This window comes from Sus scrofa, chromosome 4 (assembly GCF_054392235.1).
Source record: "Sus scrofa isolate SSC_HxYL_T2T_F1_AM1 chromosome 4, Sscrofa_HxYL_maternal_Yorkshire_Landrace_v2.0, whole genome shotgun sequence".
Lineage (NCBI taxonomy): Eukaryota > Metazoa > Chordata > Mammalia > Artiodactyla > Suidae > Sus > Sus scrofa.
The window spans coordinates 115,512,356-115,532,680 of NC_139386.1; the positions used below are offsets into that span (position 1 = coordinate 115,512,356).

Below are 20,325 nucleotides of genomic sequence, written 5' to 3' on the forward strand. Positions count from 1 at the left end.
CTAAACCACAGCTCATGGCAACACTTAACCAGTGATCGAGGCCAGGGATCGAACCTGCATCCTCATGGATACTCATTGGATTTGTTTCTGCTGTGCCGCAATGGGAACTCCCTGTACCCCCTTGTCGAGTGAGCTAAAGTTGAGCCCAGTGGCAGAGCCTAGGGAATCTGGGTCTGGAACATTAGACTGGCGGTGTGAACTCTGGCAAGTCATTTAGCTCCCTGGGTCCCTGTTTTCTCAAGGTTAAGTGAAGAGTCTGGACTGCCTGTGGCTTCTAATATTTAGTATACAAAGCTTATAGCCTTCTTTAATCTCACAACTGTCACAGACTCCCCTCCCTACATAACAGGTTGCACTTCCATTGATTTAGTCTTATAGATAAGGCTTGGTATACCTATGAATTAAGGGCTCCTTAAGGATTCTTTTTTTTTTTTTTTTTTAATCTTTTTGCCTTTTCTAGGGCCACTCCCGCAGCACATGGAGGTTCCCAGGCTAGGGGTCTAATCGGAGCTGTAGCCCCCGGCCTACACCAGAGCCACAGCAACGCAGGATCTGAGCCGCGTCTGCGACCTACACCACAGCTCACGGCAACACTGGATCCTTAACCCCCTGAGCAAGGCCAGGGATCGAACCTGCAACCTCGTGGTTTCTAGTTGGATTCATTAACCACTGAGCCACGACGGGAACTCCAGGGCTCCTTAAGGATTCCTAAGATGTTCCCTTAAGTTTCTCTTAGTTGAACTTGACTATGACCGTAACACTGCCTGGGCCCTAGAATATCCAAATTTTCCAACTGCCTACATCATTCCCTCAAGTACCTGGCCTCAGAAAATCATCTTTCTAGCTAAAATACTAAATAGGACAACAATTATTTTCCCTCACCAAACAGAACAAAGGTGAGACCCTTAATGTCTGACTGTCAAGGGCAAAAGCTAACCAGAAAGGGAGTTCCCATTGTGGCTCAGCGGTAGCTAACGTGAATAATATCCATGAGGATGTAGGTTCAATCCCTGGCCTTGCTCGATCCCTGGGTTAAAGATCCAGGATTGCCATGAGCTGCAATGAAGATTGAAGACACGGCTTGGATCCCTAGCTGCCACAGCTGTGGTGTAGGCTGGTGGCTACAGCTCCAATTTGACCCCTAGCATGGGAACTTCCATATGCCATGGGTGTGGCCCTAAAAAAAAAAAAAAAAAAAGAGGTAACCAGAAAAGTTCATTTGGGGGGATGGGGAAATGGGGAAAGAAGATATTGATATATTGCCTTCTGAGGCTTCATGGAGATGAAGGAGTCCTGGAAACAGGGAAACCCTTCAGGACCAGGAAAAAGTGATTTAGCCGGGTGCCCTCCAGATTTCCCAGCAAAGACTGAGATGAGGCGAGGCCATCTGGATATCCAAATGCTGAGGAACCAGCACAAGCTGTGCTATTAGATAGACCTAGATTCAAATCCCAGCCCACCCATGGGAACTTGAGCTTAGAAAGGCAGCTCAACCAACCTCTCCAGGCCTCTATAATAATCTTCTACAAAATGGGCATAAATCCTACTTCGCAAAGTTGGTGTGAAGCTTAAATTGAACAAATTAAGCTAACCTACACAAAGTACCTAGACTATTGCCTAGGATACCATAGACATTCAATAAGTATTAGTTGTGTACCCCAAGTTAATTTGTGACTGGTCTGTTATCTTGGGAGGAGGAACCCAGACATCCTCCCAGCTGGCACATGCCATCTGCATGCTCCTGGAGTGCATTGATAGATCTGTCCCTATGCATTTGTACTTTTATCCTTTCTTCTTTTAGTGAAATGTCCTTTTAAAAAGTCCCAACTTTGCCTCAGCCAAACTAAGGGGAAAATGTCATTTCTTGCACGCAGGCAAGGGGGCTGGGGCTCTGTGTCCTTAGCAGCTGTGCTGTGGAAGCCACGCCAGAAATCCACTGAGTAGCCTCGGGCTCCTCCCCAGCCACCCTCAACAAGGGCAGAGATTCCCTGGCGGGCAGCAGCCGTAGCCTCCTGGTACTTGCCCATCTCCCCCAGATCCCTCCACCCCCGCCCGATAAATATTAATGGCGTGAATTCCATTCTCCCACGGTAATCTCCCACGTGCGCTATCAGCGCTCACCTCACTCTAACCGGCACTATTAAACACAGCACGGCTTCACTAGTGGAGAGTGCAGAGCCCCAAATCCAAGTCTTCCAGCTATGCCTTCCCTTTCTGGGTTTTGCCCATGGAGCAGGGGCGGGAGGACGGGCGGTGTGGGTAGTTTCCCGCCCCAAGCCGCTCCAACTCGCCCCAACCCGCCCCAACTGCAAGGTCTGCAGAAGTCTAGCCTGCGCGTGGCCCTGCGAACAGGCGGAGGGAGGGGACGAGGGAGGTGGGGGCGGAGTCAGGGAGCCCACGTTGGCCACGCCCACTTACGTAGGTTATAAAGGCCCGCTCTTCCGCTCACCACCTGCAGTCCTCGAAGGCACGCAAGTGAAGTCACCATGCTGTCGACCAAGTCTATGGTTCTGGGTTACTGGGATATTCGCGGGGTGAGTGCCGTCTCTACCACTGGGCCACTTGGTCTGGGAGACGGACGCGGAGGTGCTCATCATCAGCGGTCTCCGAGAGAAGGGGCTACTCGGGACCCAAACGCCGCGACGCGCAACGTTGCGCGGCCGACCCCAGCCGAGCTCCTGGGCCGCGGAAACCGACTCCTGCCTCATCTCTGGGATCCCCGGCCCGGGGGAGAGAGGCTGAGGGCAGCAAGCCGCCTGGGTCGGTCTCAGGGGCCGCTTAACGACCGCCTCGGCGGGATGCAGGCCTTCAGCAGCCCTGGGCCCAGGGGAATGGGGACGTTGGCGGGCGGGGGGTGTGCGGAGGCGGGTGGGAACAGCGCAGGCGCTGAAGCGGGGGCCTCTTCCCCCCCAGCTGGCGCATGCCATCCGCATGCTCCTGGAGTTCACTGATACATCCTATGAAGAGAAACGGTACATCTGCGGGGAAGGTAATGCCCCTCTGGGTGCCCAAGCGACGCCGCGCTGAGCCGGGCAGGTCCTCCAAGTGTCCCTATTTTCTTGTGCCCTGAGGGGTGGCGTCCCGCCAAGGTCCGGTAGGACTAAGGACCCAGTCATTTGGGAGCTGTCTGCTGTGTCCTATGTGGGGAGAAAGATGGGGGTTCTTGCTGTGCCTTAGGCCAGCCCTATTTTAGCACTGAAAGGTTAAGCTTTGGGGCCTGGGTTTGGGAGGTTATTGGAGTTAGGATGTGTCTTTAAATCTTTATTCCACTCAGGTGGGCTTTTAAGGAGCTTGGATCTCACCTCATTCCCTCTCTTACAGCTCCTGACTATGATAGAAGCCAGTGGCTGGATGTGAAATACAAACTAGACCTGGACTTTCCTAACGTAGGTGGCTTTAGGGGCAGAAGGGAAGGCCTTTGACTCTATTCTTGCTCTTTTCCTCTCTACTCTTGGGGGGAGGGTCTAGAATAAGGGCTTTTAACTTGAGAATAGATAGAATGCAGGGGAGCTTGGAGGGAAAAAATGACATTTCCACTGACAAAAAGTTATCAATTGCTTGTTATGAATATAGCCAATAAGTGGACCTTGGGTATTAGCCATGCCCGTGACTTTGCCCCTAGCAGAAATCAGATATTTTCAAATTATATTACATGTGTTGCAGATAATTGTAAATAAATATTATTTCCATTTATCATACTTTGAAACTGTGATGGGTGTTACATCTTCTTGTCATTTCTCTTACAATTTTGTTCTTTGAGTGTTGTATAAATTGTGCAATCTGCTTTATGCCCTTCAAAGCCTTATTCTAAGAAAGGGTCCATGACATGCATACGCCCCCCCCGAATTAAGCACCCTTGTCTGGAATCAGGTGAGGACCCACTGGCTACCTTCTACTTATTTTTTTCTTTCCTAACACATCTCCTCTCTACTGTTCCCCTTCCTTCAAGTCTCATCTTCTCCAGGAGAGAGAGAGAGACAGGGAGGCAAGAGCAAGTCAGGTGGTTCATTTGGCCTGTCCGTTTCTTTCCAGCTGCCCTATCTCATGGACGGGAAGAACAAGCTCACCCAGAGCAATGCCATCTTGCGCTACATCGCCCGCAAGCACAACATGTGTGAGTGGGGTAGGGCTGATGAGATGAGGGCTGCTCACCTGGGAGAGGATGAGGCCGCAGGTGATTTCTCATCATTTGGCCTGCAGGTGGGGAGACTGAAGAAGAAAAGATTCGAGTGGACATCATGGAGAACCAAATAATGGATTTTCGCATGCAGCTGATAAGACTCTGCTATAGTCCTGATCACGTGAGTGTCCTCCAGTGAAAGACATGAAGAAAAAGGAACGTTTAGGAACCCAAGCTGCTCTGTTCCGCAGCTGCTTCCTTCCCACCAAGTTTGTCAGAATGGGAAACAGAACTCTTATTTGGGGCCGGGGGGAGGGGTTGTTTGTCATATAACTGAGGTTAGCCCCTCTTCCTTTCCATCCCGCCACCCCTGCCTTCGGGCAGTGAGAGGAAAACACTGTAGAAGGGGCCACAAAGTGTGTGTCACTGGCCTGTGGATGATGACAGCTGTTCTACCTTCCCTCTTACCTGCCTCTCTCCCAGGAAAAGCTGAAGCCTCAGTACTTGGAACAGCTACCTGGACAACTGAAACAGTTCTCCTTGTTCCTGGGGAAATACTCATGGTTTGCAGGGGAAAAGGTAGGAAGAAAGAAAAGGAAGGCGATCTCTCTCTGTCTCTGCAGGTGTTCATGAGCTCCTCATGCCTGACTCTCTCTCTGTCCCTGCAGCTCACGTTTGTGGATTTCCTTACCTACGACGTCTTAGATCAGAACCGTATCTTTGAGCCCAGGTGCCTGGATGAATTTCCAAATCTGAAGGCTTTCATGTGCCGTTTTGAGGTGATGCTCCCTGCACCTTTCTCTCACCAAAACACGGGCTCCCCTGCGCCCCCAGGGCCCCCCTTGTGGTAGATTGCCCAACACCAATTGAGTTCGCCCAACACCAACTTTTGCCTAAAGGATCAGTGATTGGGCACCTGTAAACCTTTAAGCCTTGGAAAGGCCCAGGCTTCCATACCTTGAAGGCACTGTCTACAAGAAGTGGCAGGGGTAGGGGGTGCATGTTGCTATTTTGGAATGGCTCTGTTCCACTGAGTTAGAGTCTTTCTAAGGTTTGGTGTGCCTTCCCTTCAGGCTTTGGAGAAAATAGCTGCCTACATGCAGTCTGACCGCTTCCTCAAGATGCCCATCAACAACAAGATGGCCCAGTGGGGCAACAAGAGACTATACTGAGCACCAGGCGGACTTGCACTGCTTGTTTAGTTCCACCCTGTCCCTTGGGGACCTGTACTCTCTCTTCTCTGCTCCTTTCAATAAATAGCACTTAGGCTCCTGGTGTCCAGCTGGATTTGTCTTGGGAGTAAAGGCCGAAGGAGGTAAAGGACATGTGAATTCCATCACTGCCACACTGATATCCCCACCCCACACCTGGTTCATGGGCTGGAGGTTCTTGCCCAGCCCTTGAGAGTGAGTACTAGAAAGAAAGGTGAGCTTGCACATCTGTAGAGAAGAGGTGTGTGGAATGAGACCGGCTACCAAGCTAAACTTCATGGTACTGTGGGCTCAGCAGAACTGGAGTTCAGAAACAGACCCTTATATATGTGATGAAGATATTTCAAATTGGTGAACTAACCAGTATACAGGATTTGGACAGTTACTTAGCAATTAAAAATAACAGACCCAGACCTCATACCAAATTGATTTATCTCATTCTAAAATTAACATACTAAAAATTAACATGAGTTTAAGGCCTAAAGTTAAACACAAAGCCATAGAAGTATTAACGAAAAATGTATGAATATTTATGTTCATAGGGTAGGAAAAGTTTCTCTAAGCCATTTTAAAAAGCCATAAACGGGAGTTCCCATGGTGGTACAGTGGGTTAAGAATCTGACCGCAGAGGCTCAGGTTACTGAGGAGGTACAGGTTTGAATCCATGGCCAGGCGTAGTGGGTTAAGGATCCAGTGTTGCCACAGCTGTGCCTGGGAACTTCCATATGCCTCGGATGTGGCCATAAAATTTTTTTTCAGAAGGAAAGATTGACATGTTGAACATTATTTCAAAGTCTAAAGATTTTTTTATGACAAGGAACAACTAAGCAAAATTAAATGGCAAGTGAGATAAAGGACCAATATAGAGACTATATAAAGAGCTCTCATCATTAAGGTAACTCAGGCTTTTTTTGTTTGTTTTTAATTGAATATAACTCTCTGTGCTATACAGTAGGTCCTTATTTATGTATAGTAGTTTGTATCTGCTAGTCCAAATTCCTAATTTAACCATAAGTTTGTTTTCTATGTGTGTGTGTCTATTTTGTAAGTTCATTTGTATCTTTTTTTTTTTAGATTCCATGTGTAAGTGATATGATATTTGTCTTTCTCTGATTTCACTTGGCATGATAATCTCTAAGTTCATTCATGTTGCTGCAAATGGCATTATTTCATTCTTTTTTATGGCTGAATAATATTCCACTGTATTTATGTACCACATCTTCTTTATCCATTCATCTGTTGATGGACATTTAGGTTGCTTCGATGTCTTGGCTGTTGTAAATAGTGCTGTTGTGAACATTGTGGTGCATGTATCTTTGAATTAGAGTTTTCATCTTTTCCAGATGTATGCCCAGGAATGGGATTGCAGGATCATATGGTAACTCTAGTCTTTTAAGGAATCTTCAGACTGTTCTGCATAGTGGTTGTACCAATTTATATTCCCACCAACAGTGTAGGAGGGTTCCCTTTTCTTCACACTCTCTCCAGCAGTTATTATTTGTAGACTTTTTGATGGTGGCAATTCTAACTTGGAAGCAACTCCGTTTTTTAAAAATGGTCAAAAATCTGTGAATAAATGATTTATGTAAATAGAAGTATTGATGGCCAAAAAAGAAGAAAAAGTTAAAAAGATGTTTATAATCCAAGAATTACAAATTATACCAATAAGAGACCATTTTTCCATCTATCAGATGAACACATTTAAAATCTATAACGTGTTGGCAAAGCTTGGAAAAATAAGGATTTCTTTCTGGTGAACTTGTAAATTGGTATAGCTACTTTGGAGGACAGTTTGTCAATATCTTCTAAAATTCAGATCATATCCTGTGACCCAACAATGATGACCTTGCTTCCTCAAACCTAGTGAGTGAAACCTAGTCTCCTGGAAGTAAGGACACTACAGTCCTATGTCATGTAATCAAGGAAGCGACATGCCATCACCTTTGCTGTGTTTTATTAGAAGAAATTATAGGTCTCGCCCACACTCAAAGGGAGAGGATTCCCAAGAGCGTGAGTACCAGAAGGTGGGATTACCGGGCCATTTAGAGTCTGTTCACCACAGGGAAGAGGCATGGAAATGGGAAATTGGCCCTGCAGTCCCTTGAGAAGAGAATCCTGGGGAAAACTGATGACAGAGCGTCATGGCAATTGCAAAGGAGAGATTTAAAAAGCATGGGTCTTTTTTTCCACTTGAATTCCAGATAAACTGTAGAAAAATCACATGTTCCAACTTTTTCTAGTTACTATGTTAGGGAAAATCCACTTAACAGTTACCCAAAATCAAGAAAGCTGGAAAGGGAGTTCCTGTTGTGGCTCAGCAGAAATGAATCTAGCATCCACGAGGACTCAGGTTCCATCCCTGGCCTCACTCAGTTGGTTAGGGATCCGGTGTTGCCATGAGCTGTGGTGTAGGTCACAGACAGGGCTCAGATCTGGTGTTGGCTGTGCCTGTGGTGTAGGCTAGTGGCCACAGCTCTGATCTGACCCCTAGCCTGGGAACTTCTATATGCTGAGGATACGGCCCTAAAAAGAAAAAAGACAAAAAAAAAAAAAAAAAAAAGACAAAAAAAGCAGGGAAGGCATCTCTGAGGAGCAGATTCATTCCATACCAAGACTTGGCTTCCCCAGGTCCCAACCACACCTGATGCTAGTTCTGTGATGGGCAAGAAGAGAATGATGTCACAATGGCTGCCTAAAAGCAAAGAAGGGGTGTAGATGCCCTGACATCCCAGAGGCACTCAGGCCACACATATGTTGCGAGGCTGGTATACCAGTGATGGGTCTGTGCAAGCAGCATCAATAAGAACTTTTCAAAACAAAACTCGTGATAGGTGCATTAAATTTGGTGGAGCAGCTCCCCAAAAAGAAGGAAACTCGTTTCATTATTGAAGATTGAGCAACTGGATTAGGGCCTTTCCAGTTCAGAAGGAAATAGCTTATGCAATTCAAGCAAAAGCTGTAGAGTTATTTTATTGGTGGGGTGGGCAGACGAGGGACTCCGATGTGTGTGGACATGGATCTTTAAGGGCTTATGGAAACACCTGGACTTGGTACAGGAATTACACGTTCCTTATCCTTCTGCGGTGAGCCACCTGGATACAACAAATTTAGGGGATCTAGATGGATGGTAGGGAAAAGAGAAGGAAAAGACATTTAACTAATGATTTTCCTAATATACAAGTTTGTTCGTATCCTTCCCCTGCTTGAATAGGACTAAGTGGCTTCTTAGGCCTTGAGAAAAAGACAGTCTCTTCGAGGGTACTAAATCCTTCATAGCCTGACCTCTGCTTCCCTTGCAGCTACATCTCTTGGCAGGTGCCCTAGAGCACTGGGTCCAGCCTTCCTGAATTCCCTAGACTCTAGAGTCAGGCTGCCTGGGTTCAGATCCTGGCTTGGCCACAGTAATCTCTGGCCTCCTGTGCCTCTGTGCCTTCTCTGACAAATGAACCCCCCCCTCCCTAGGACTTTGTAAGGAATAAGCTGGTATTTCTACAGCACTTTAGGAAGGACCATTGTTATATAAATTTATAAATTAGCCCAGTGCACCATGTTCTGTTTGATCTTCCTGCTTTTGGACTTGCTGTCCTCTGCCTGGAATGCTTTTGCTCTGGCCAACTAAGCCCACCTGATGCCTCTTCATCCTCTAAGGTAAGCTGAGAAGCCCCTGCCCGGGGGAGTCACAGTTCAGAACCCCGTGGGAAGCATAAGTGATGGCCACCAGAGATTTCTCTTTGCTCTCCTCTGGGAGAAGCTTCGCTACCCTTTTGAACTTACGTGTAATGTTCTGACTTGCTTTGGCGAAGTTACACATATCATTTGTGGACATTACACAGTTTTCCAAGCAGGAGTGTTAAGAGCCAGTGCGGGAGTGGCCATATCTGTTTGGACCACTGTCATGATTGGGAGGGGGAGCCCAGCAGAAAAACCGTGAGAACCAGGGCCTGTTGCCCACAGCTGACATGGAGCATGAGCAGGAAATTAATGTGCATTAAGCCTCTGAGGTTTAGTTTCTCCTGACAAACATTCCTCTATCTCCCCCAGCTAATTTAATGCACTGGTTTTATTTTTATTTATTTTGGTTTTGGGGGCGCCGTACCTGTGGCACATGGAAGTTCCCAGGCTAGGGGTCAAATGGGAGCTACAGCTGCCAGCCTACGCCACAGGCACAGCAATGCTGGATCCTTAACCCACTGATCAAGGCCAGGGATCAAACCCACATCCTCAAGGATCCTGGTCAGGTTTGTTAACCGCTGAGCCACAAAGGGAACTCTTTCAAATGCCAATTTTAAATCTGTTCCTATGGGATTTGGCGTTTGTCTCTGTCAGTACGCACTGAACTCTAATTGCTGGTTTAAGGATCTGTCTCTGCCAGTAAACCATACATTGCCGAGGGCAGGAACTGTGTCCTAAGCAATGTTTTTGTATCTGGAGCTTGTGTAGAGCCCAACACAAAGTAGGCACCCTATAATGCGTATTCCTTCCTTCTGATGAGAACTGGCGGGAGAAAAGAAGAATTTACTTCAGAAAAGTGCTTAGTGACCTCAAGGAATTTTAAAAATTCCTCTCTGTTCTGACTGGGAGCAGAACACAATAGGTAATGGCCTCTTCTTAAAGCAGATGGCAGAAGTGCTTGGAGTTAGCACAGAAGTTCAGGTTCAAAGAGATCCCAGGATAGCAAAGAATTCTGAGGCTGGAGGGGGGTGAAGTGATTTCATGGTCCAGTTTGCTTCCTGCTTAAGCCAGATCGGAATGAAACATTGCCAAAACCCAGTGAGCATGAGCTCTTAGTGTTCTTTGGGGATTTTTAATAGAGATAATTATAGGTGCCTCGCCCATGAGATTTAATCCAGAAGAAAAGATTCAATAGATGTGTGTATGTTGAAATTTCAAATGAATAGCTGTTGCTCTGTGGAGGACTTGTGGACATGGAGACAGAGGACCCATCTGAGGTTATTGTCATTAAAAGAGGGCGTTTACAATGGTGGGGGGCGGGTGCAAATAGAACAAACAGGGTAATGTTTATGCCCATGAGAAGTTGGAAGGACAATGAGAATAGGTCTGTACGTCATCTTCTGGGGTGTGTAATGTTTCTAACAGTACTAACAGATTTTTTTTTTTTTTTGGAACTATAACTGAAACCATATCTGCTTCCTTCCAAAATTACGTTTTGAGTGGGAAAAGTAGGATGCAGGAAACACAGCTTGGCTCTTGGGCCTTTTGGACAGAACTGTGGTTTATCAGGGGATTGTGGAGCTGCCCCACCAAGGGGAGCCTGCTGGGGAAAAGCCAGATCTGACTACGTGGGGCTGTGACAGTGGGTGTGTTCAGGAGGAACATGGGATCCACCAGGACTGGACCCTCCTCTGCTTCCAAGCCGTGAGTTACCATGTAGGGCAGGCTGATTTCTGTGTGTCAGTCATCAGTCAAGTGGTAGAACAATAAAGCGGGATGACAGTGAACCTGAAAGGGGGGGGGGTCATCAGAAGGATGGAGGCAAGAGCTGATCCAGGCAGTAACTTTAATTTGCAAACATCTGTATTTAGTATAAAAGCTTGGTCATGCAGTATCTCTTTGGAATCCTCTCCCCAAGGAAGAGTGTCCTATAAGCATTGACGATAAATGCAGAACAGCTTATCTGCACGTCGGAGTGCAAGCTGTTTTCTGTGACATTCCAGAGCTCACCTTCCTTTCCCTTTTTTCACCTCCCTTTCTAATACTATTTCATGTAGGGTGAATTGGGAGTCACCGACATTTGCTCTAGTCTGTCCTTTTCAAAAATATCAATCTGAATGTTACCCACAGATGCCGAACTTGGAATTGGATGCAGTAGTTAATGGCACTTTGGGTTATTCCTCTGTGGGGAGAACAGAGAAAAAGGATGGGGGCGTTTTTGCCCAGGGATGGTTGCATTCTGTTAGGCAGGAGCATCTTATGGTGGTGGCTGTAGTGATGACTATTTGAAATGCACATGTGGACAAGAATACATCTCTGTTAGACCTCTATCCTCTGCATCTTTTAAACATCCTTCCTATAGGTCAGGAATTTCTCAAACCTCCCAAGGTAGAAGCCTGCCGCCAGTTGACTCTCAATACCCATCACCCCATCTTCTGTTGTCACAGATTCTCCACTTCTGTTGGACATGTTACATCCCAGGCAAAGGATGTCATTTCCAAAATGATTAACTTCTGGAGTTCCTGTTATGGCTGATCGATAACAAATTCGAAGAGTATCCATGAGGAGGCAGGTTCGATCCCTGGCCTGGCTCAGTGGGTTAAGGATCCGGTGTTGCGGCGAGCTGTGGTGTAGGTCGTAGACACAGCTCAGATCCTGCGTTGCTGTGGCTTTGGTGTAGGCTGGCAGCTACAGGTCCGATTCGACCCCTAGCCTGGGAACTCCTATATGTTGCCCTAAAAAGACAAAGTTCTAGTCAATGAGATATAAATTGAAGTGTATATTACTTCCAGGAAGTCTCAATAAGAGGGAACTTCTGTGCTAACTCCATTCCACTTTTGTCCTCCTGCTGTCTGGAACACAGATGTGACAGGGCTTTAAGCAGCCATTTTGTGGCTACGAGGTGATGTAAAAAATGGAAAACACCTGCCAAGGATGATGAAGCATAAAGTTTTTAAAGTCAGGTCATTAAGGTTACTATGAAGGTAACATTCCCAGTGCTTAACTATCTATCTGCACATCTTTTTTTTCAAATGAGGAATAAACATATGTCCTATTTAAGCCACTGTTACTATTTAGTTATAAATACAGCAGAACTTAATCCTAACTAATTCACTTGTTCTTCCAGGCCTGTGACCCAGGCTCTGATAACTGCACTCAGCGGTGCGGAATCTCAGTTCTAAGAAGCAGGCCCTGAGAATTTGTTATCTGGCGAGGGGAATGGTAGAGGGATCAGGACTTTGGAGGCAGCAGTAATGAGACATTCACATCTTTGCCACATGTCGCTGGTTGGAGCTCCACTGTCTGTGTCCAGCAGTGGCTGTGGGGTTGTCTTTAGGACAGTCCCATATGTGGTGAGGCACACTTCCTGGCTACCCAGCTGCCAAGGCCACCTTTCTGGCCCTCCCAGGGATTCAGTGAGCTACCCAATACCTCTAGAAATTTTTTTTCCTGTTTTAGTAGCAACAAGGTCTATGTGAAGATAAAGGCCTTATCTTTAATACTTTAGTCTCTGTCCTCCTTGCCTGAAAATACTGGCTTAAACCCAAGGTTTCTCCTTGTCTTCGATTTATCCTCACTTTCCTGGGTGTGGGAGAGACTGCAGACAGCCACCAATTCTATTCTTCTGTTGAAATATGTATCCACCCTTGGGACTAGGTAAAGCCACACAACTGATCACAAATGGGATGTGATTAATTGTGATGTTTGCAATTTCTGCCTCACTTGTATGATGGAAAGTTGCTTCCTTGGTTTACTCTATTTTCTTTCCCATACTCACGATATAGCTTCAACCAAGGAAATGAGGAAGCAACCTTGTGAATGGCAGAGCCACAGGATGGAAGGAGCCTGCGTTCCTGAATGACTTCATGGAGTGCAGCAGCCTCAATAGTCTGGATTATTCCCCATGGAACATGAAAGAAGAATAAACTTCCATTTTCTGTAAGCTGCTGTCTTGGGCTCGCTATCAGCTTTATTTTTCTCTGCTGATACACTAATAATGGCATAGAACTTGTAATTAACAGCAAGTAATCACAGATGAATGCAGGAGACACCAATGCAGCAGCCATGTTCTCAGAATATTTCTTATTTTCTCATTCTAGAGGAAAAGATACACACTGGATGGTGTAGAAGCACTGCCATGAGGTGCCAAAGCATCCCAAGTCTTGAGGAGTGTGCCAGACCCTAGTCACAAGAAAATCGTCTTTTTTGGTTGCCTCAGTTTGAAGTATTCGCATTCTACTACCTCTACTTCTACTCCAGACTTTAAAATGTATGTCTGTACCTTTTATAATTTGCAACTGACTTTGGTCATCACATATCCCCTCTCTTTTAAAGTATTGAGTTATTTTCTTTCGTCTTTGATGGTCACCTTTTACATTTCAAATCTCTGATTTAAGCTCTAACTATGTCCTTTTAACCTCAACTTCTAAATCAGGAGGTCAGAATCTCAGGCCACCTGTTTTTGTAAAGGAGTCAGGAAGGTATGGACACCTGTTTCTGAGATTCTGTTGCAATACAGCACCATCCATTTGTGTGTTGTCTATGGCTGCTTTCACACTACAATGGAAAAGGTGAGCAACTGTGATGAGATGGCCCACAAAGACAAAAATGCTGACTTACCTTACCTGTTTCATTAGCTTATAGCTTTACTGGAATTTTTTTCCATGCCAGACTTATTTTTCATACTGTTCAGTGTTTTGATCGAGGCATTTTCCCCCTTACAGCTTTTTTTTAATTGAAGTATAGTTGATTTAGAGTGTGTTAATTTCAGGGGTACAGCAAAGTGATTGCATTCCGTACACACACACAAACACATGTATATATTATTTTTTCTATTCTTTTCCATTATAGGTTATTATAGCGAATACAGTTCCCTGTGGTGTACAGGTCCTTCTCGTTTACCCAGTTTTTTTTTTAAGTTTTTTATTATGATTGATTTACACTGTTCTGTCAATTTCTTCTGTATCACAAAGTGACCCTGTTATACATATATATATATATTCTTTCTCTTATATTCTATCATGTTCTATCACAAGTTCATTGTGCTATACAGTAGGACCTCATTGCTTATCCATTCTAAATGTAATGGTTTGCATCTACTAACCCCAGACTCCCAATCTGCCCCACTCCCTCCTCCTCCCCCTTGACAACCACAAGTCTGATCTCTATGTCTGTGAATCTGTTTCTGTTTTGTAGATAGGTTCATCTGTGCCATATTTTAGATTCCACGTACAAGTGATATCATATGGTATTTGTCTTATTTGACCTATTTCACTTAGTATGAGAATCCCTAGTTGCATCCATGTTGCTGCAAATGGCATCATTTTCTTCTTCTTTATGGCTGAGTAGTATTCCATTGTGTATGTGTACAACATCTCTTAATCCATTCTTCTGTCAATGGACATTTAGGTTGTTTCCATGTCCTACCTATTGTGAATAGTGCTGCAATGTATCTTTTTGAATGAAATTTTTGTCCAGATACATGCCCAGTAGTGGGATCACTAGATCATATGGTACTTCTATATTTAGTTTTCTGATGTACCTCCATACTGTTTTGCATAGTGGCTGCACCAATTTACATTCCCACCAAGAGTATAGAAGGGTTCCCTTTTCTCCACACCCTCTCCAACATTTGTTATTTGTAGACTTACTCATGGTGGCTGTTGTGGCTGCTGTGAGCTGGTACCTCAATGTAGTTTTGATTTGCATTTCTCTAATAATTAGTGATGTTGAGCATTTTTTCATGTACCATCTGTATGTCTTCTTTGGAGAAATGTCTACTCAGTTCTTCTGCCCATTTTTCAATTGTATAGTTGGTTTTTTTGCTGTTGAGTTGTATGAGTTGTTTGTATATCTTGGAGGTTAGCCCCTGTCAATTCATCATTTGCAACTATTTTCTCCCATTCCATGGGTTGTCTTTTCTTCCTTTTTTATGGTTTCCTTTGCTGTGCTGAAGCTTGTCAGTTTGATTAGGTCCCATTTATTTATTTTTATTTTCATTTCTATTGCCTTGGGTGACTGACCTAGGAAAATATTTGTGTGGTTGATGTCAGAGAATGTTTTGGCTATGTTCTCTTCTAGGAGTTTGATGGTGTCTTGCCTTATGTTTAAGTCTTTAAGCCATTTTGAGTTTATTTTTTGTGCATGGTGTGAGGGTGTGCTCTGATTTCATTGATCTACATGCAGTTGTCCAGTTTTCCCAGCACCACTTGCTGAAGAGACCATCTTCTTCCCATTTTATATTCTTGCCTATTTTGTTGAAGATTAATTGACCAAAGGCATCTGGGTTTATTTCTGGGTTCTCTATTCTGTTCCCTTGGCCCATATGTCTGTTTTTGTACCAGTACCACATTGTCTTGATTACTGTAGCTTTGCAATACTGTTCAAAGTCTGAGAGAGTTAGACCTCCTGCTTGGTTTTTGTTCCTCAGGATTGTTTTGGCAGTTCTGGCTCTTTTATGGTTCCATATAAATGTTTGGATCGTTTGTTCTAGTTTTGTGAAGAATGTCATGGGTAATTTGACAGGAATTGAATTGAATCTGTAGATTGCTTTGGGTAGTATGGCCATTTTAATGATATTAATTCTTTCAGTCCAGGAGCATGGGATATCTTACCATTTTTTCGAATCCTCTTTAATTTCCTTGATTAATGTTTTATAGTTCTTAGCATAGAAGTCTTTCACCTCCTTGGTCAGGTTTATTCCTAGGTATTTAATTTTGGGGGGTGCAATTTTAAAAGGTATTTTTTATTTTCTAATGTTTCATTGTTAATATACAGAAATGCAACTGATTTCTGAATGTAATCTTGCTAATTTGCTGGATTCATTGATCAGTTAGAGAAGTTTTTGTGTGGAGTCCTTTGTTTTCTATATGTAGTATCATGTCATCTGCATACAGTGACAATTTTACCTCTTCTCTTCCAATTTGGATACCTTTTATTTCTTTTTTCTTTTTTTCTTTTTTTTTTTTTTGTCTTTTTGCTATTTCTTGGGCCGCTCCCGGGGCATATGGAGGTTCCCAGGCTAGGGGTCCAATCAGAGCTGTAATCTCCCGCCTACGCCAGAACCACAGCAACGCGGGATCCGAGCCGCGTCTGCAACCTACACCACAGCTCACGGCAACACCGGATCGTTAACCCACTGAGCAAGGGCAGGGACCAAACCCGCAACCTCATGGTTCCTAGTCGGATTCGTTAACCACTGCGCCACGACGGGAACTCCGGATACCTTTTATTTCTTTTGTTTGTCTGATTGCTGTGGCTAGGGCTTCCAATACTATGTTGAATCAAAGTGGTGAGAGTGGGCATCCTTGTCTTGTTCCAGATTTTAGTGGGAAGGCTTTTGACTTTCTCCATTGAATATTATATTGGCTGTGGTTTGTTGTAAATGGCTTTTATTATGTTATGTTCCCACTGTACCCACTTTGGTGAGAGTTTTTTATCATGAATGGATGTTAGATTTTCTTAAATGCTTTTTATGCATCTATTGAGATGACCATGTGGTTTTTGACTTTTGTTAATGTGGTGTATGACATTGGTTGATTTGTGTATGTGAAACATCCTGGTGAGCTTGGGAAGAATCCCACTTGTTCATGGTGTATAATCTTTTTGATGTGTTTTATTGGATTCAGTTGGCTAAAATGTTGATGATAAATTTTGCATCTATAGTCATCAAAGATATTGGCCTATAATTTTCTTTTTTGGTAGTATCTTTTGTTTTGGTATCAGGGTAAGGGTGGCTTCATAGAGTGTCTTTGGGAGTCTTCCTTCTTCTTCAATATTTTTGAAAAGTTTAAGAAGGATGGGTATAAGTTCTTCATATGTTTGGGTAGAAATCACCTACCAATGAAGCCATCTGGTCCTGGACTTTTATTTGTAGGGAGTATTTTTATTACATATTCAATTTCATTTCTAGTGATTGGTCTGCTCAAGTGATCTATTTCTTCTTGATTCTGTTTTGGTGGGCCATACATCTCTAGAAAATTGTCCATTTCTTCTAGGTTGTCAGATTCGTTGGCATATAATTATTCATAGTATTCTTTTATGTTTTTTTTTTAATTTCTGCAGTATCCATTGAGATTTCTCCTTTTTCACTTCTTATTTTGTTTATTTGGGTTCTCTCTCTTTTCTTCTTGGTGAGTCTGGCCAGAGGTTTGTCAGTTTTGTTTACCATTTCAGAGAACCAGTTTTTGGTTTTATTGTTTTTTTCTTTTTCTAAAATCTGTTTTATTGATTTCCATGATTTCCTTCCTCCTGCTGACTATAGTATTTTGTGTTTTGTTTTTCTAATTCTTTTAGTTGGTAGATTAGGTTGTTAATTGGAGATTTTTCTTGTTTTCTAAGGAAGGCCTGTGTTGCTATGAACTTCCCTCTAAGCACTGCTTTTGCAGCATCCCATAGATTTTTTAAATTACTCAATGAGGAGTTCCCGTCGTGGTGCAGTGGTTAACGAATCCGACTAGGAACCATGAGGTTGCGGGGTCGGTCCCTGCCCTTGCTCAGTGGGTTAACGATCCGGTGTTGCCGTGAGCTGTGGTGTAGGCCAGTACGCGGCTCGGATCCCATGTTGCTGTGGCTCTGGCGTAGGCCAGTAGCTACAGCTCCGATTAGACTCCTAGCCTGGGAACCTCCATATGCCGTGGGAGCGGCCCAAGAAATAGCAAAAAAAGACAAAAAAAAATTAAAATTACTCAATGAATTTTATTACATTTATATTTGTACAATGATCATCACAGCCCAATTTTAGAGTATTTCCATCCCAAACCCCCACCCCCCAACCTGTCTCCTTTGGAAACCATGTTTTTCAAAGTCTGAGTCAGTATTTGTTCTGCAAAGTTCATTGTGTCCTTTTTTTGGACTCCGCATGTAAGTGATAGCATATGATGTTGGTGTCTCACAGTCTGACTAACTTCACTTAGCATGACAATTTCTAGGTCCATCCATATTGCTGCAAATTCTTTCCTTTTAATGGCTGAGTAATATTCCGTTGTGTATATGTATACCTTCTTTATCCACTCCTCTGTTGATGGACATTTAGGTTGTTTCCATGTCTTGGCTATTGAAAATAGTGCTGCAATGAACATTGGAGTACATGTGTCTTTTCTAGTCATGGTTTTCTCTGGATAAATTCCCAGGAGTGGGATTGCTGGATTGAATGGTAATTCTATTTTTAGTTTTCTCAGGCATCTCCATACTGTTTTCCACAGTGGTTGCACCAATTAAGTTCCATTTTCTCCACACTCTCTCTAGCATTTATTGTTTGTAGATTTTTGGATGATGGCCATTCTGGACAGTGTAAGGTGGTACCTCATAGTGGTTTTGATTTGCATTTCTGTAATAATTAGTGATGCTGAACATCTCTTCATGTGTTTTTTGGCCATCTATATGTCTTCTTTGGAGAATTGTCTGTTTAGATCTTCTGCCCATTTTTTGATGGGGTTGTTTGTATTTTTTTGGTATTGAGCTGCAGAAGGTGTTTATGAATTTTGGAGATTAATCCCTTATCAGTCATTTCATTTGCAAGTATTTTATCCCATTCTGTGGGTTGTCTTTTTGTTTTCTTTAGGGTTTCCTTTGCTGTGCAGAGACTTAATTTGTATTAAGTCCCATTTGTTTATTTTTGTTTTTATCATCATTACTCTAGGAGGTGGATCTAAGAAGATAATGCTGTCGATTATGTTGGAGAGTGTTTGGCCTATGTTTTCCTCTAAGAGTTTAATAGTGTCTGGTCTTATATTTAGGTCTTTAATCCATTTTGAGTTTATTTTTGTGTATGGTGTTAGGAAGTGTTCTAATTTCATTCTTTTCCATGTGACTGTCCAGTTTTCCCAGCACCACTTATTGAAGGGACTGTCTTTTCTCCATTGTATATTCTTGCCTCCTTTGTCATAGATTAGTTGACTGTAGATGCATGGGTTTAATTCATTACAGTTTTGATGACTATTGCTGTGTAGTATAGTCTGACGTGAGGGAGCCTGATTTCTCCAGCTCCATTTTTCTTTCTCAGGATGTCTTTGGCTATTCTGGGTCTTTCGTGCTTCCAAACAAATTTTAAGATATTTTGTTCTTGGATTTCCAGTCGTGGCTCAGCAGTTGGCAAACCTGACTAGCATCCATGAAGATATGGGTTTGATCTCACTCAGTGGGTTAAGGAGCTGGCATTGCCATGAGCTGTGGTGTAGGTCACAGACACAGCTCGGATCCCACATTGCTGTGGATGTGGCTTGGGCCAGTGGCTAAGTTCTGATTGGACCTCTAGCCTGGGAACCTCCATATGTTGAGGGTGTGGCCCTAAAAGAAAGACCAAAAAAAAAAAAAGATACTTTGAGTTCTGTAAAAAATGTCCTTGCTACTTTGACAGGGATTGTATTGAATCTGTAGATTGCCTTGGGTAGTATAGTCATTTTGATAATATTGACTCTTCTACTCTAAGAGCATGGTATGTCTTTCCATCTATTTGTGTCATCTTTGATTTCTTTCATCAGTGTCTTATAGTTTTCAGAGTACAGGTCTTTTGTTTCTTTAGGTAGGTTTATTCCTAAGTATTTTATTCTTTTTGATGCAATGGTGAGTGGGTTTGTTTCCTAATTTCTCTTTCTGATCTTTCATTGTTAGTATATAGAAAGGGCAATTGATTTCCATGTATTAATTTTTTATTCTGCAACTTTTCCAAATTCATGGATGAGCTCTAACAGTTTTCTGGTAGTGTCTTTAGAGTTTTCTAGGTGTAGTATCATGTCATCTGCAAACAGTGATGGTTTTACTTCTTCCTTTCCAATTTGGATTCCTTTTATTTCTTTTTCTTCTCTGATTGCCATGGCTAGGACTTCCAAAACTATGTTGAGTCCTCTTTTTTTTTTCTTGATAAGTCTGGCTAAGGGTGTATCAACTTTGTTGATCTTTTCAAAGAACCAGCTTTTCATTTAATTGATATTTTCTATGGTTTTCCTCATTTATGTTTCATTTATTTCTGCTTTGATCTTTATGATTTCTCTCCTCTGCTGACTTTAGGTCTTGTCTATTCCTCTCTCTCTAGCTGCTTTAGATGTAAAGTTAGGTTGGTTATTTGAGCTTTTTCTTGTTTCCTGAGGTAGGTTTGTATTGCTATAAACTTTCCTCTTAGAATGGCTTTTGCTACATTCCATAGGTTTGGGAGTGTTTTGTCTTTGTTGTCATTTGCTTCTAGGTATTTTTAAATTTCCTTTTTCATTTCTTCAGTGATCCATTGGTTGTTTAGTAGCATGTTGTTTAGTCTCCACCTTGTTTGGGTTTTTTTGCAGTTTTTTTTCTTGTTGATGATTTCCAGTTGTATAGCATTGTGGTCAG

At 43.3% G+C, this 20,325-nt stretch overlaps 1 protein-coding gene across 2 annotated transcripts; it reads left to right on the plus strand.

Moving 5' to 3' along the window:
- The first annotated feature begins 2,454 nt into the window (after positions 1 to 2,454).
- GSTM3 (glutathione S-transferase mu 3) lies at positions 2,455 to 5,395 on the plus strand. 2 transcript variants are annotated; one of them, NM_001244939.1, is given in 8 exon segments: positions 2,456 to 2,534; positions 2,914 to 2,989; positions 3,322 to 3,386; positions 4,033 to 4,114; positions 4,201 to 4,301; positions 4,604 to 4,699; positions 4,789 to 4,899; positions 5,194 to 5,389. In NM_001244939.1, coding segments are annotated over 8 exon segments (678 nt in total). In that variant the 5' UTR covers positions 2,456 to 2,486; the 3' UTR covers positions 5,293 to 5,389.
- The last annotated feature ends 14,930 nt before the right edge of the window (positions 5,396 to 20,325 follow it).